Below are 15,879 nucleotides of genomic sequence, written 5' to 3'. Positions count from 1 at the left end.
GAGCAGCTCTCAGATATGAACTGCAGACTAAAATACACAAAGATTATTGAAGAAAAAATGAAAGAGTTTGAGAACAGGAACCAAACCTTGGAAATTCAGTGGCAAGCATTGAAAAAAAACCCAACTGATTCAGCTAGAGAGGCATGTGGTGAGGTTGTCTGCAAGGATAGAAAAATCAGAACTCTCCATGATGGACACAGGAAGTTAAAGAGGCAGTGAAGGAAAAGAAGAACACACATCAAAAGTTCCTGGCAAATAAGTCAGCTTGTGCTCTTAGAGAATACAGAGACAAATGTAAGAAAGCTAAACACCGTGTAAAACTAGCTAAACAAACATCATGTGAGGCCATGGCAAGAACATAGAAAATAAATATCAAGAAGGTGGCAAAATATTCTGGAGGTTGTTGAAGAAGCTTAGGAATGGAGGAAAGAGTGCTGTAAAAGGAATAATCTGTAAAAGGAAGATTATAAAGCTGACATGAAAATTGGAGATAAAGATATCCTTGAATTATGGAGTAATTACTTTGAAAGACTGCTAAATGAAACAAGCAGTAATGACAGCACAGTGGTAAAAACACTGACCAGGCATGCAGTTAGGAATACATATCCATACTTGAAGTAGAAAAAGCCTTCAAAGGCTTGAAATGTGGAAATGCAGCAGGAGTAGATGATATTCGACCAGAAATGCAGAAGTATGGTGGTATAAAGTGGCTGCACTGCATAGTTCAGAATGCCTGGACAGAGGGACGAATTCCTGATGATTGGAGTAGAGCTCTCATAGTACCCATATATAAATGGGAAATAAAACTGAATGTGAGAATTACAGAGGTATTTCCCTACTGAGTATTCCTGGTAAGATAAATGCAAGTATACTTGAGAAAAACGGTTGAGAAGAATTGTGGAAGAGAAGCTTGGTGAAGAACAAGCTGGATTCAGGTCAAATAGAGACTGTCTGGATCAGATCTTCACTTTACGACAAATAGTGGAGAAATCATGGGAATATAACAAAGATCTGTATTTAAGTTTTGTCGATCCGGAAAAGGCATATGAAAAGGTGTCAAGAGCGAAGCTATTCAATATGCTACAGTTATATGGCGTAAATCAGGCATTATAGCAGGCAATACTTAATTTGTCTTTATTTGAGTTGTAAGTCAGCAGTTAGAATTGAAGGAAGTACAGGAAGATGGTTTAATGTTAATTCTAGTGTGAGAGAAGGATGTACATTATCACCTCAGTTATTCATTATCTATATGGATCACATTATGAAGGAAAGTGGTATTAAACATGATATAAAAATTGGAGATGTTAATGTCAGCTCTTTGCTTTATGCGGATGATGTTATACTTCTAAATAAATCCGCTACAAGGCTGCAAGATTCACTGACTAAACTGTTGTAATAGATATGGTATGAAGGTCAGCAATAAAAAGACAAAGACAATGAAAATAAGCAGAAATCATTGAAAATGTCAACTGTGTTTTGAACAGAGAACCTGTGGAACAAGTAAAACATTTCAGCTACTTAGGCACAATTTTTAGTGAAGATGGTAAATTAAATATGGAAATAGACAACAGAATCAACAAAGCTGGTATGGTACGGAGTCAATTTAATAAATTCATATGGAATAAGAGAGAAATTAGTCGGAACACTAAATTAGCTGTATACAAGACAGTGTTCAAACCAGTTTTAACTTATGGATCTGAGAGCTGGGTCAGAAGTAAAACAGTTGACCAAAGACTAGAGACCACAGATACGAGAGTCCTGAAAAAGATTAGGGGCGTGAACAGATGGCATCAATGGCAATATCATATTAAAAACGAGGATATTAGGAAAGAACTTGACATTGTCGGCATCCAGGAATCAGTTAGCCGAGTTAATCTCAGGTAGTATGGTCACTTAAGCAGAATGGGTGAGAAAAGATTCGCAAAACAAGTGTTCTCTGCCACGTTGGCAGGAAAATGACCCAGAGGAAGACCAAGATATATGTGGATTGATACGGTTCAATGTGCCTTAGACGATCGAAATATAAGATCTGATAATGATAATATTGGAGTCTAGACAAGTAACAGACTGATTTGGAGGAAAATTATAGATAGGAAGTTAGTAATGATGTAAATTTTTCATGTAGTACTATCATATCCTGTACACCCCTTGAGGGTACATGGCAGGAATTTGATGATGATGATGATGAAAAATAATAAACAGAAGAACTCTGTGTGTGTGTGTGTGTGTGTGTGTGTGTGTGTGTGCACGCACAAGCATGTGGAGGGAGAGGTAGAGAGAGAGAGAATAACCATAATTATAGGTGACATTAGGAGTGTCACTCAGTTATAAAGCCAAAATATACTTTATCCCTTTGACTAATAAAGAAGTATATATGTTATCAAAAATGGAACCTGGTTTGAAAACAAGACCGAAGAACTTGATGAATGCAAGGCACACTTCCAAACTCTTCTAAACACACCAACCCCAAACACTGATTTCATCTCGAAAACTATAGTACCGGAAACTCTTAGCATCAACTGCAATGATTTCACCATGCAGGAGTTCACAAAAAGCCATTGAACAACAAAGAGCAGGAAAATCATGCAGATGGCATCACAGTTGCGGCTTTAAAGCACTGCTCAACAGATATCAAAGAATAACGTCTATATAAATAACATATATATGACTTTGCACTTTCCTCTGGGAAAGTTCCTGATCAGTGGAAAGAGGTTCTAAATCATACCAATTCCAAAAACGGGCAACCTGAACAAACCTGAAAACTACAGAGGAATCACACTCCTCTCTACTGCAATAAAAATCTACAATAGAATGATATTAAATAGAATTGAATATCACTCCATTATTACTTCGTATAATATATATATATATATATATATATATATATAACTCCATTACTTCATACAAACCAGGCTGGATTCCTCAAAAAACATGGTACTCTAGAACATATTCACTGCATCAGAAGACTAATAAAAGGTTCAAAGGACAAGAATCTACCATTGCTTTTAAACTTTATTGACTTTACTAAGAAACAACTATGGGGAAACGCTCAAACTTTATGGCATTCCACCTAATCTTATCAGGGCAATCAAGCTACAGTACTAGTTAATGGAGAAAAAAACAGACAGTTTTCCCATCACCACAGGAGTCCTACAGGGAGATACTCTGGCTCCATATCTCTTCATCATAGTGATTGACTAAATTTTTAAATTAATGCAAGTTAAATCTGGAATCCTTATCAAAGACCCATATATACAGATGCACCTTGAAGACCCGAGCTTGTAGATGATATAGACGTCATCGACTCCAACATTACAGATGCCCAAAACCACTTCAACAGCCTTAGGAGAACTGCAGAAATATTTGGACTAAAAATAAACTCCCAAAAAACAAAAATATTAAAACATCAGATAGATGGGCACATCTATATAAATCAAAATGATCACCTTGAAGAAGTAGAGGACTTTTTGTATACCTTGGATCACATATCTCAGATTCCTTAACAGACATTAAAACAAGGAAACAGAAAGCACTGCAGTTCCACAGAAGTCTTAATAAAGTATGGAAGTCGAGCCTCATCTTGAAGGAGACAAAGATTCGTCTTTACAAGTGCACCAGCCAGTCTATCTTTCTGTACAGCTCCCAGACCTGAAACATCTCAACAAAAGCAGCAACCAATATTATAAATAGCTTTGGAACTACTTGTCTAAGAAATATCCTGGATTACTCCTGGGAAGACCAATGAAACCCAGCAAGATCCTCTAGTCAGCCCTGTTCAAAGAAACCAAACAAAATGGCTCGGCCACCAACTTAGACATCCACCCTCTGTACCCTTTGATGCTCTGTCCTCAACGCCCCTACAGATGGAAAAAGAAAAAGAGGCAGACTCCGAACTCCATATTGGAAATATATTAGCAATATTCTCCCCATTTCCTCATAATTCTCTGCATCAGAGATCCGTCAATTAGCATATGACAGAGAAGCCTGGTTTTCCTTCACGTCATAACAACCTCCGAGTCCTATCTTAGTGTACACAGACTACTTATTTGTTTTGATTGGTTTCCCTATTTATAATTGTAAAATTATAAATTTTACATGATGATGATGATATGTTATCATGCTTATGCCCCAAAACAGTATTGATGTGTGTGTATATGTTCAAAATTTAACTACAGTAATGCCATAAATGTATGTCAACCTTTGATTTTTTGCAGGCAGTGCTGCAATCTCTTAGCAACCTTCTCAATTTTTTTCATGTATACGGCATAGAAAGTGAGATGTGTAATTTTTTAACTCACTTCTCAAAGGATTAAGCAGGAGGTGATTCTACATCAGTATTTCAAAACGTAAAATAAACTGCTCTATAGCAAAATTACAATAAAATCAAGTATGATTGTTTTTAAATCATTCAAGGCATTGACTATATTAGCCTGGGGCATTAACTTCCTTTTCATGCATAACATTAAATTATGCCAAAATTATGCAGACTGTTGAATGCAGTTGAATTATTTTATTTTAAAATAAAATAAATTAAAAACTTATAAAAAATAATTTTGCTTACTTGTTTCTGGCATGTCCTGTGATTAAAGAGTTGAATACCATTTCATTGATAGAAAATCCTGTTTCTTTCATGTGTTCTAAAATTTTACTGAAATAAAGAAATAAAATAAAAACATTAATATTAAAAGAATAAAACATCATTTGATTTAAATATGGATGCAAAATAAATGACTGATAAATTCAAAAGCCTATGTACTATTTGGAATTTCTAATTTTCATGGACTAACTTTCCCAGGTTTCTTGGGGGATGGAGAACTAGTAGGGAGGATTCAAAGGTGAGTGACCAAAAACGGTGTCTGGTTTTTTGAGTGCTTAGCTGAGAGAAGATATGATAAAAACACACAAGTTACTAAATAGTTTTATAGATGTTTATAGATGAAAGAAATCTATAAAACTCCAGTCTCTAATTATGCATTGAAAGATTTCTAAAGATACTTTTCAATATATGATGACAAGAGAGAATAAGGGATCACGCCTGGAATTTGTATGATAGTGTGGTTAACAAGGACATAAGGCCTAGTTTCTTTTTTTTTGTCCTTATGCCTTTAATAGTCACACTCTTGTGGTTATCACAACTACATGAGTCTTTGGAGTCCACAGATATGTCTGCATAATAATAACTGATCTTTTGGGGGACCCTGTGAACTCTAGAGAGCATGTCTCTCCTGGGTGGTAGATAAGGGAACCCACCAGATATGGTGGGGTGGTCCAAATACATTGAATAAGGACTTGTGGACCAACAGGGCATTAAGGGACAATCATCTTGATTGCAAGGGAAATGGCACTCCCATGGTCCCCTAGCTGGATCTATCATCTTCTTCTTCTGCTTTGAGGAAGATCCACTCACTTTAATCTTTCCTATAATGCCTTATCGGTCAACTCTTCTTATTTTATGGCCCTTATGCTATTAGAGTACTCGAGGACTATGGAGTCTTTCCACTTCTAGCCTATATCTAATTCCCCCTCTATAATCTACTCTTTCCCCTTCAGTATACTCTATTCCTTCTATGGGTTTAAATTTGGAAGAAGGCTAGTTCAGAAGCCTTAAGAGAGCAGTCCTACCACTGGACTATCTATTGCCAGGCTAGTCACCTGACATGGAGAACATTAATCTACTTTTAAGCCAACAGAGAAAGGTAATCGAAATGAATCTATGGAAAACGATCCTGGAATGGAAAAGGTAAAACAAAAATAGAAAAAACAAAATATAATACATATTAGCAAACCAAAACGTAAGAGGAATAGCATATAAAGAAATAGAATTAGACCAAATATTAAATTAAAAAAATTTTCAAATAGCAGTAATCACTGAAACAAAAAAGAAATTAAAAGGAACCATGACAACTGAAAATTTTAATGTAATATATAGTGGAGTTGACAGAGACCAAAGAGCACAAGCAGGTGTTATCATTTGGATTCATAATTCCCTCTCAAAATAGTTAAAATATTATAAATTATGGAATGAACGAATAATAGAAGCTAGAAGAGACAGAGGTTAATTAACAATAATTGATTTATATGACCCAGAAGAAAAAAGAGAAGATAATATTGAATTTTATAATCAGTTACAAAGTATATATAATAATATAAATAAAAATTATTATGTAATATTAGCAGGAGATTTAAATGCAAGAATTGGAAACACGAAAATCAATAATAATGTAGGAATACATGGAGAACATACTCTAAACAAGAATGGTAAAAAAAATTGATCAACTTTGTAGTTTATAATAACCTTAAAATAATGAATTCTTTCAATAAACATAAAGACATGCATAAATATACTTGGGGAGCAAGAGGATTGAGATCAATATTAGATTACTTTATCTTAAATGAAAAAACAAAGTTCTCTTTAGATGTTAGAGTTCACAGAGAATATGAAATAAGTAGTGACCACTTCCTCATTAATATAAAATTAAGATTACCACCTAAATGTCTACAAATAACAAGAACAGAAAGAAAATTTAAAACATTTGTTTATAAAACTAGATTATTAAGTCCTTTCTTTCCAGCTTTAATGTAGTAAAGGATTTTTTTTTTTTTTTTTTCACCAGAGATCAGGCCAATAATTGTAGTAACGGTTGTTCAGTAAATTTAGCAAACCATGTAGATTGTAGTGCAGCTTGTTTTTTTCAATTTATTTAGAGAATCTAAATAAATTGAATAAAGCCATAATAAATTTGGCATGAAAATCAGCAATAAAAAGACAAACTATGAAAATAGGCAGGACATAGAAAACTTCACCTACATTCTGAATAAAGAACCTATAGAACAGATAAAATATTTCAGCTATTTAGGCAGAGTTTTTAGTGAAGATAGCAAATTAAATCTGGAAATAGACAACAGAATAAACAATGCTACTATGGTGAGGAGTCAGCTGAATAAATTTATTTTGAATAAGAGAAAAAATAGCCAATATTGTCATATCTAACATTTCATTCTTCTATGGCACTTCTGACTGAATCAATGCACTGAGACTTTGGTCGTCTTCCTCTGGGTCTTTTTCCTGCCATCTTGGCAGGAAACACCTGTTTTACTAATCTTTCCTCTCCCATTTTATTTAAGTAACCATACTACCTTAGATTGATCCTGCTCACACATTCTTGAATGCAAACAATGTCAAGTTCCTTCCTAATGTCTTCATTTTTAATATGATTCTGCCATTCATGCCATCTGTTTGTGCCTCTAATTTTTCTAAGAGCTCTCATATCTGTGGTCTCTTTCATTAACTGCTTTATTTCTACCCAACTCTCAGATCCATAACTTACAACTGTTTTAAATGATGTCATTTATGAATGCTGCTAGTTTAATGTTTTGGCTAATTTTTCTCTTATTCCATATAAATTTATTCAACTGACTCCCCATCATACTAGCATTGTTTATTCTGTCATCTATTTCCAGATTTAATTTGCTATCTTCACTAAAAACTCTGCCTAAATAGCTGAAATATTTTATCTGTTCTATAGGTTCTTTATTCAGAATGCAGTTGAAGTTTTCTATGTCCTGCCTATTTTCATAGTTTGTCTTTTATTGCTGATTTTCATGCCAAATTTATTATAGCTTTATTCAATTTATTTAGAGAATCTAGAGACTTGCACTGGATGTGTTTAGGAGTTACAAGATCACCTGCATTAAGTCAAGAGTTAAGTTTGATGTCTCCAATTCTAATATCAGGTTTAATGTCACTTTCTTTCATAATGTGATCTATACAGATGATGAATAACATTGGATATAATGTGCATCCTTGTCTTACATCTGATTTTACATCAAACCATCTTTTTGTATTTCCTTCAATTTTAACTGCCGATTTACAACTTAAATATAGATTATATATTGCCCTGTATAATGTTCTATTTACTCCATATAACGTGTAGCATTTTGAAAAATGTTTCCCTAGGCACTTTATCATATGCCTTTTCCATATCTACAAAACTTAAGTACAGATACTTGTGATACCCCCATGATTTCTCAACTATTTGTCATAAAGTAAAAATTTGATCTGAACTTCTATCCAGCTTGTTCTTCTTCCAGTTTCGTTTCTCTTTTACAATTTTTCTCAGCTTCAAGTATGCTTGCATCAATCTTAACTGGAACACTTAGTAGAGAAATTTCTCTGTAATTCTCACATTCAGGTTTATTCTCTTTCTTATAGATTGGTACTATGAGAGTTCCACTCCAATCACCTGGAATTTGTCCTTCTGACCAGGCCCTCTGAATTATGCAGTGTAACCACTGCATATATGTTTTTATAAAAATATGTTTTTGGAATCATCATCAGCAGCAGCTTTAAAACATTCTCCAAATCTCAAAAAGTATGGTTGTATCAATTTCTGGGAGAATCTGAGAATCAGAAATTTTAAGATCAAATTAATATTTTTTTTCTCTCTCTCTCTCTCTTTATTCAACACTAGATGATGACAATTAGGACTTTAGTTCCTTACATCTTCCATTACAATTTTTTAAAACTAGTCCCACTGGTATACTAAATTGTTGTGGTTTCGTGTACTGTGACATAGTGCACGATTTTACTAATCTTTCTTCTCCCATTCTATTTATAAGTGACCATACCACCTTAGATTAACCCAGCTCACACATTCTTGAATGCAAACAATGTCAAGTTCTTTCCTAATGTCTTCATATAATATCTTAATGAATATAATACCATGAAATATTAGCAAATAAGTTAAATGATTTTCTTCGATTCTGTGTTGTGAATTAATACCATTAAATGTACTTTCTTCCACATTTCAAGTTTTTGACAGCTTTTTCTGCTTCAAGTACTTGTGAACTGCTGAAAATTTTCAACTATAGTTGTCGTTGCCTGTTTCATTCACATCTTTTAAACTAATTATTCTAGACATTTAGGTTATCCTTATCTTCAGTTTTCCCTGTTAATTTTATCATCTTTGATTCCTTTTACAGTACTCTTTCCTCCATTTTTAAGCTTTTCCATTAGTCTCCAGAGCATTTGCCACCTTCCCGATATTTACCTTCCATATTCTTACTGAAGTTTTCCCAATTTCGTTTAGCTACTTTTACACATAGCTTAGTTTTCTTCCATTTTTCTCTGTATTCTTTTAAGGCATCTGCTGACTTATTTGCTGGGAGCTTTTTAGGTTGCTTTCTTCTTTCCCAAGACAGCTTCTTTAACTTCTTGTGTCCACCATGGCATTCTTATTTTCTATCCTTGCTGACAACTTTATTGCATGTCTCCCTAGCTGAATCAATCAATGTTTTTGAAATGTTTCATTTTTTCTTCAATAATGTTTGTATAATTGAGTCTACAGTTTACCTATAGAAGCTACTCAACTTTAATTCATTAAAAAAATTTTTACATGCCATTCTTTTCAATGTGATATTCAGTTTTATCCTACTTAAAACTAAGTGATGGTCACTTCCAATTTCAAATCCTCTGTACACTCTTGTATTCTGAATCAGAATGAACATATCACTAGCCACAATAACCTTGAGGCTTTTCTTATTTCTTGTTTTTTCTCTCTATGTCAACTTGTGCATATCTTTATGTTGGAACACGGTATTAGTAATGACTAGTCCATATGCTGAGCAGAAATCCAGCAGATACTTATTATTAGCCTTGTCCTTTTCTCCAAATTTTCCCGAAACATTACAAGCCTGGTGGGATTCATTTTCTACTTTGCTGTTTAGATAAACAAGTACTTTTTTCCATTTTCTTTATGTTAACTGCCTGATATAGTGACTTGAAAAATTTCTCTACTTCTTCCTTAGGTGATCCTTCTGAGGGACCATGAGGATAAATTCTCTCATTTCTCATTGAAGTTATCCACATAACTCTACTTGAATCTGTCTTCTTCAAATAAAGAAGTTTATCTTTCATGTTTGGTGTTGAATACTATTGCTATTCTTTTTCTTGATCATTATTGCCCAAATATAACATCCTATACTCATTGTTTAGAAAGATATATCACCTATTTTTGTCTTCTTTGTTTCAGTGATGCCAATTATACCCATATGGTATTTTTCTAGTTCTGCAAGCTCGACTTCCCTTCCATTAATATTCCTTATATTGATGGTTGCTCTCTTCAGTTCTTGTGATGTTTGGTTTCTTCTTCTTCTAGAAGTTGACCTCAAGTCTGTACCAGAAGCTGGCCTTTCACTGCTCACTCTGATTCCCTGACAAAAACAGTGAAGGCCTTGTTTAACTAGGTGATGCCCCAGCTGGCATGAAATCTCATCATGTTGTGCCATCGTATTATTTTTGGCTTAAGCCAAAGAGTACAATTTGGTTGGCTACGCCAGCCCCAAATTATCAACCCATCCTCATTTGTTCAGTACCGAGTGGATACCTTATAATGGGATGCACCACATGAAGTTGGGGATTGGACATTACGTCAGAAGCTCCAGTCAGTTCTCTGCATTCCTTAAAGGCGATGTGGAGATCTCCTCCCAGTTATTTGGCTTTGACCCTTACACTAAGATATGGATTTTTCACCAAAAGATATAGTATTTTTGCTGATTTGCTGCTTTTAAATGAAGCAGCAAAGAAATAGTAATTAATTACCTTGATGTAATAATCCTTTAAGAGCTGTGTAGAAATGCTAAAACTGTATATAATTTTGTGTTGTAGTAGCATTCTTTTGTTACATTTGATGTGACATGCATTCTTTGAGTTGACAGTAATCGTTTTATATATTGTGTAATGATGAATATGTGCAATGGTCACCAAAAAGTAATGAACAGTTATTTAGATATGGGAATGCTGAAGAAATATTAGGATACAATTGTCCTTCGTAATTCAATTAGTGTGTAATTACATGTTTTAAGTGGCTGCATATGATAAAGCTATATAAAAATCAATAAAAACTATAGTCTTTTTATTGATTTTTGAATAATATATTCTAGGAAAATTTAGCTTGAAGTTCTTCCAAACTTCAAGGTGCATAGTATTTAAAAATTTATAAATAGAAACTTTAATTTTTTTAAATATTTAAAAATACAATAACAATAAATAGTATTTATTTTTATTGAATGGAATTTGAAGTCAATGTGCCAATATGATAGTACATTAACTTCAAAGGTGCACTGAAGTGCACCAGAAGTACTACTCTTAATTCTCCTATACATACTTGCATGACTATAAGTTAAAATAAGTGATGATCAAGAAACTGGTTAACAGCAGTAAGGCCACAGGAATAGTGAACAGTTTAGTTTATTACAGTGGATTCTAAAGTGAATCTTCTGTATAAGGGCACTGCTTTTATGAGACTTTGGACAGAACTTTTTCCATTGTTTTTCAAAGTGAGTGTGGGTTTGTTATAATGGTAATCCATAAGTCATGCACTAATACAGGTTAGATAATCTGAGTATCTTGGTTTGGAGAACATAGTCTTTTTTATCCACTTCAGATCTCCATTAAGCAAAGTGGGGTTCTTTGTTGGTTTAATGGAATGAAGACAGGTGCTTAATAATGAATTCAAGTTTTAATGCCTTTGAGAAAAATAGAAAAATGGCTATCTTTGTGCTGGTGTGGGTGACCAAGTGGTTAGTATACCTGCTTGCCAACCAACAGGCTGTGGGCTCGAATCTCTCAAGAGGCATGGATGTTTGTAATTATCTTCAGGTGGGAGATGAATTTCATTGCCCCGCTTACTATAAGCCTGAAGTGGTTGAAAAGTTCCATGTTTGGTCTCTAGAGCAGGAATTCTGGACTATGTAAAAAAATAAATTAAAAAGACAATATATATATATATATATATATAAAATTGATAAAAAGAGAAAAAAAATCCTTAGCCCACCCATGCTACAAAAATATACCATAGGTTTGCAAATAACCTTTCGTGGGTGGGAGAAACATAAAAGACAGCACTAGGGATACAATGTACTAAAGTGCATACAAGCAACAAAATTAAAACAGAAGAACTGAAGAGATGAAACAAAGTCTGAAGTTCTATGAGTGCTGCCCTCTGTAGGTAGGATGCCTTGGTTGTTGAGCAGGTCTAAGAATTATGATTTCCATATCTTGAGGAGTTTCTCACAATATTTATTGAGGTGGGTTGGGTTGGTTTTTAAGATCTGCAGCCTATTTCAAAAAAAGAAAGAGGCAGCAAAGTATAGTAGTTTTTCCCATTTGATTCTGCGTAGGGTGACTAAGGCATAGTTTGTTAGACCAGAACGATCATAATTGTGGGGGACCAACATGTATTTATGTTCCATAAATACATGTTGGCAAATCTTTCCATTTGTACATACAATAAAATAAGATGCAAGTATAAGTAACTTTGTGCACAACTGATATAGGAGGGAGGGGGAGCTCCTTAAGGGAGCAGATAAAAGCAGCCAGCTTTATATGGGGTTTTAATATCTTCCTGTGCAAGTTAGTTGTTGGTAAACTGTGAAACAAAAAGTACCATTAGGAAGACATAAGATTTAGTGTCTAGAAAGATCTGACCACTGTTATTTTAAAATATTTAAAATAACAGTGGTATTTAAAATATTTCATTTGTGTTCTCCATTAACAAAATGGAGAACACAAATGAAAGTAACTTAGCTTTATCTAGATAGCAGTTTAGGAATTTTAGTTTCAAGAATGTTTTTCAAATTCAATAGAAAAACTATAGGTGAAAACCCAAACTTTCTCATCATCAAAACACTAGTTTAGAATTTCAGAAGTAGCCTGAATTTCCAAAATTCAGGCTACCTCAAATGAAAAAGCTAGAACTTCAAAGAAATATCTCTGAATATAATTTCATAACAAGGTAAGTGATTGTATTCACTCTCCTAAAGATCAATTCATTCCCTTCGCAGCTTCAGGCATGCAAAGTTTCTTTTAATTGCAACTTATTGTATTACAAACTGAAGCTATGCAGTCTGTCCAGAAGAACATAATAAATATATCAATTACAATCAGGTTCAGCAGATCTGAGTGACTGTACTTGTGGCAGCAGATCAAATGGAAAATGCAATCTTATCCAAATGGCAAGATATGGATAAGATTGCATGCCAGTTCTCACAGAGGGCACTCCTTATAATAGGACTTAAGGTATTCAGTCTTATTTTTTTTCAATTTTTTAAATGTTTATTCCATTCCTTGTGTCTACAGTACAATACTTACATTGTATCCTGAATGATGACTGTAGCAGACTAAATATTAGTCATTAAAACTTTAATTCATTACTAGTGTTGCCTTCATCCCATTAAAAATGAACCCACCCACTCTTACTTAATGGAAATCTACAGTAAAAAAAAAGACTACTCTCTACACTAGGAAACTTAGATTATCTAACCTGTATTAGTGAATGCCTTATAGGTTCTATGATAATAAATCTATACACTATAAAATACTGTAGAAAAGTTCTGCTTAAAGTGTGCACCAGCCATTCACGGGCAAGATATCCATAAAAGCTATGTTCATACAAAAGAAATCATAGAACAAGGAAAGAAATCATTCAAAAGTATTAAAGGAAGAAAGACAAAGAAATTAGTATAGTTCTCCCAAGCTTCACATTTCCAAAATATCATTCAAAATGACCTTTACATTTTTATGTTACAGAAATATTAATAAATATAGCTAATTTATTCATTTAACACTTAATATTAACTTACTATATTAAAATAATTATGTCTCTTCACTTTCTAGTGGTATTTTTTATAATAGGTCTCTAAAAAATATCTGAGACAGGTGAAGGAATTCTGTTGCATAGTCTACCAGATCCTAAGTTTATGATGAAACAAAGTTCCGTGAGCTATGCTTATACATTTGCAATAAACATAAATAACCATATTATGATATTTAAGAGTACATACACTGCCATCTTAAACTTTAATGGAAAATGAACTGACTTGCATTTAATCCTTAATATTAACTTATTATATTAAAATAATTATGTCTCTTCACTTTCTAGTGATATTTTTTATAACAGATCTCTAAAAAATATCTGAGACAGGTGAAGGGGTGAAGGAATTCTGTTCCATAGTCTACCAGATCCTAAGTTTATAATAAAACAAAGTTCTGTGAGCTATGCTTGTACATTGCAACAAACATAAATAACCATATTATGATATTTAAGAGTGCGTACACTACCATCTTAAACTTTAATGAAAAATGAACTGTGACTTGCCCATCCTCAACCTTTTTTGCTTAGCAGAAATTTCAAGAAAAAGACCAAGTTTGGTCTTTAGAGCAATGTATCAGGATTATAAAAACACTTACCCTTAAAGAGGATTAACCCGAGACTGAAACAAAGAAATAGAAAATATAATAAAAACAAAAAAGGACAGTTACCAGAAATGGCTAAATTCCAAAACAATAGAAGCAGAAATAGAGTACAAAAGAAACAGTGCAAGTGCAAAACAAGAAGTAAGGAAAAAAACATAGAGAGAGATGAGACAATTTCGTAACAGAACTAGAAAAGGATTTTTTAAGCCACAACCCAAAACCTATAAAGTAATACAATGCATGAATAAAGAAATAAAAGAAAAGATAAAAATACAGACAGATTTAGAAAGATGGGTGACCTATTTCCAAAATCTCTGGACAGATGAGAACAATGAAATAAAATTTTATAAAACAAAGAATGACCTAATAGAAAATATCACAATGTTAGAACTGAAAAATACGATAAAGAAGATGAAAAATAGGAAAACACCAGGAGAAGATGACAATATAAATATAGAACTATACAAAAATGCAGGTGAAAAATTTAATGAAAGACTTCTGAAATTTTTAATATGGTTTGGATATCTGGAAAAACTCCTAACTCTTGGAAAAAAGCACGTTACCCTAATCTATAAAAAAGGAAATAAAGAAGACTGCAATAACTTAAGGGGAATTAGTCTGCTGAATACAGCATATAAAATATATGCAGGAATATTAAAAGAGAAGCTAAGCAGTATTGTAGAGGACAAACTACTAGAAGAACAAAATGGTTTCCGAAAATACCGATCCTGCATAGATCCAATTTTTTACTCTAAAATTATTAATAGAAAAGAGAAGAGAATTTCAAAAAGAAACACATATGGCCTTTATTGATTATGAAAAATCCTTTGACAAAATCAGTAGACAAAACTGTTTAAAATATTAACTGATTTAAACATACCAAATCAACTTTTACTATCCATTCAAGAAATATATACAGGAAATAAAATAGCAGTTAAATTAGAACTCATTTCAGAATGGAAAGATATATCAAGAGGAGTATGACAAGGATGTACCCTCTGACCTCTGCTTTTCAATATATATATAAATGAAATATTAACAATCTGGAAACAGCATAACCCATTGACTATAACCCATAACCCATACAAATGACTCCGCAGTACACTTGCAGATGATCAAATAGCATTAGTTACAAAGATCATTAAAATCATTAAATGATATCTCAAAACAACATAATACGACAATATCTAAAGAAAAAACAAAAATAATGGCATTCAAAGGAGAAAACCCAATAAGAAGTAAAATAGTGATAGATAATAAAATATTAGAACAAGTAAATACTTTCAGATACTTGGGATGTGATTTATCATACGAAGAAGAAGAAGAAAAAGACAGACACCAAAATATCAAACTTTGTCCAAGTAAATGGCATAATAAATAATATATTTAAGCCATCCCTAGTACAAAAACACAGTAGAATCAGACTATATAATGTCTTGTCAAAAACCAACTCTACTATATGGAAGTGAAACATGGACCATAAAAAGGAAAGATGGAAAACAAATTCAAACAGTAGAAATGAAGTTTCTCAGAAAAACAGCTGGATATACCAAGCGGGACCATAAAACAAATGAAGAAATTTTACAACCCCTGAAAATAAAACCAATTAAGTACTATATAAGGCA

At 33.1% G+C, this 15,879-nt stretch overlaps 1 protein-coding gene across 1 annotated transcript in view; it reads right to left on the bottom strand.

The window, feature by feature from the left end:
* The window catches only part of LOC150102216 (leucine-rich PPR motif-containing protein, mitochondrial-like), a 394,112-nt gene that overhangs the window by 335,103 nt on the left and 43,130 nt on the right, over positions 1 to 15,879 (bottom strand). The window contains exon 6 of the mRNA XM_090399109.1: positions 4,562 to 4,648. Within this exon, the coding sequence (XP_090255235.1) occupies positions 4,562 to 4,648 (87 nt within the window). The remainder of the gene's footprint in view (positions 1 to 4,561; positions 4,649 to 15,879) is intronic.

This window comes from Typopeltis vanoorti, chromosome 10, assembly GCF_054136105.1.
Source record: "Typopeltis vanoorti isolate ZY-2024b chromosome 10, IOZ_Tvanoo_1.0, whole genome shotgun sequence".
Lineage (NCBI taxonomy): Eukaryota > Metazoa > Arthropoda > Arachnida > Uropygi > Thelyphonidae > Typopeltis > Typopeltis vanoorti.
The sequence above is the reverse complement of the archived record's forward strand: the minus strand, read 5'-3'. Positions and strand labels throughout refer to the sequence as shown.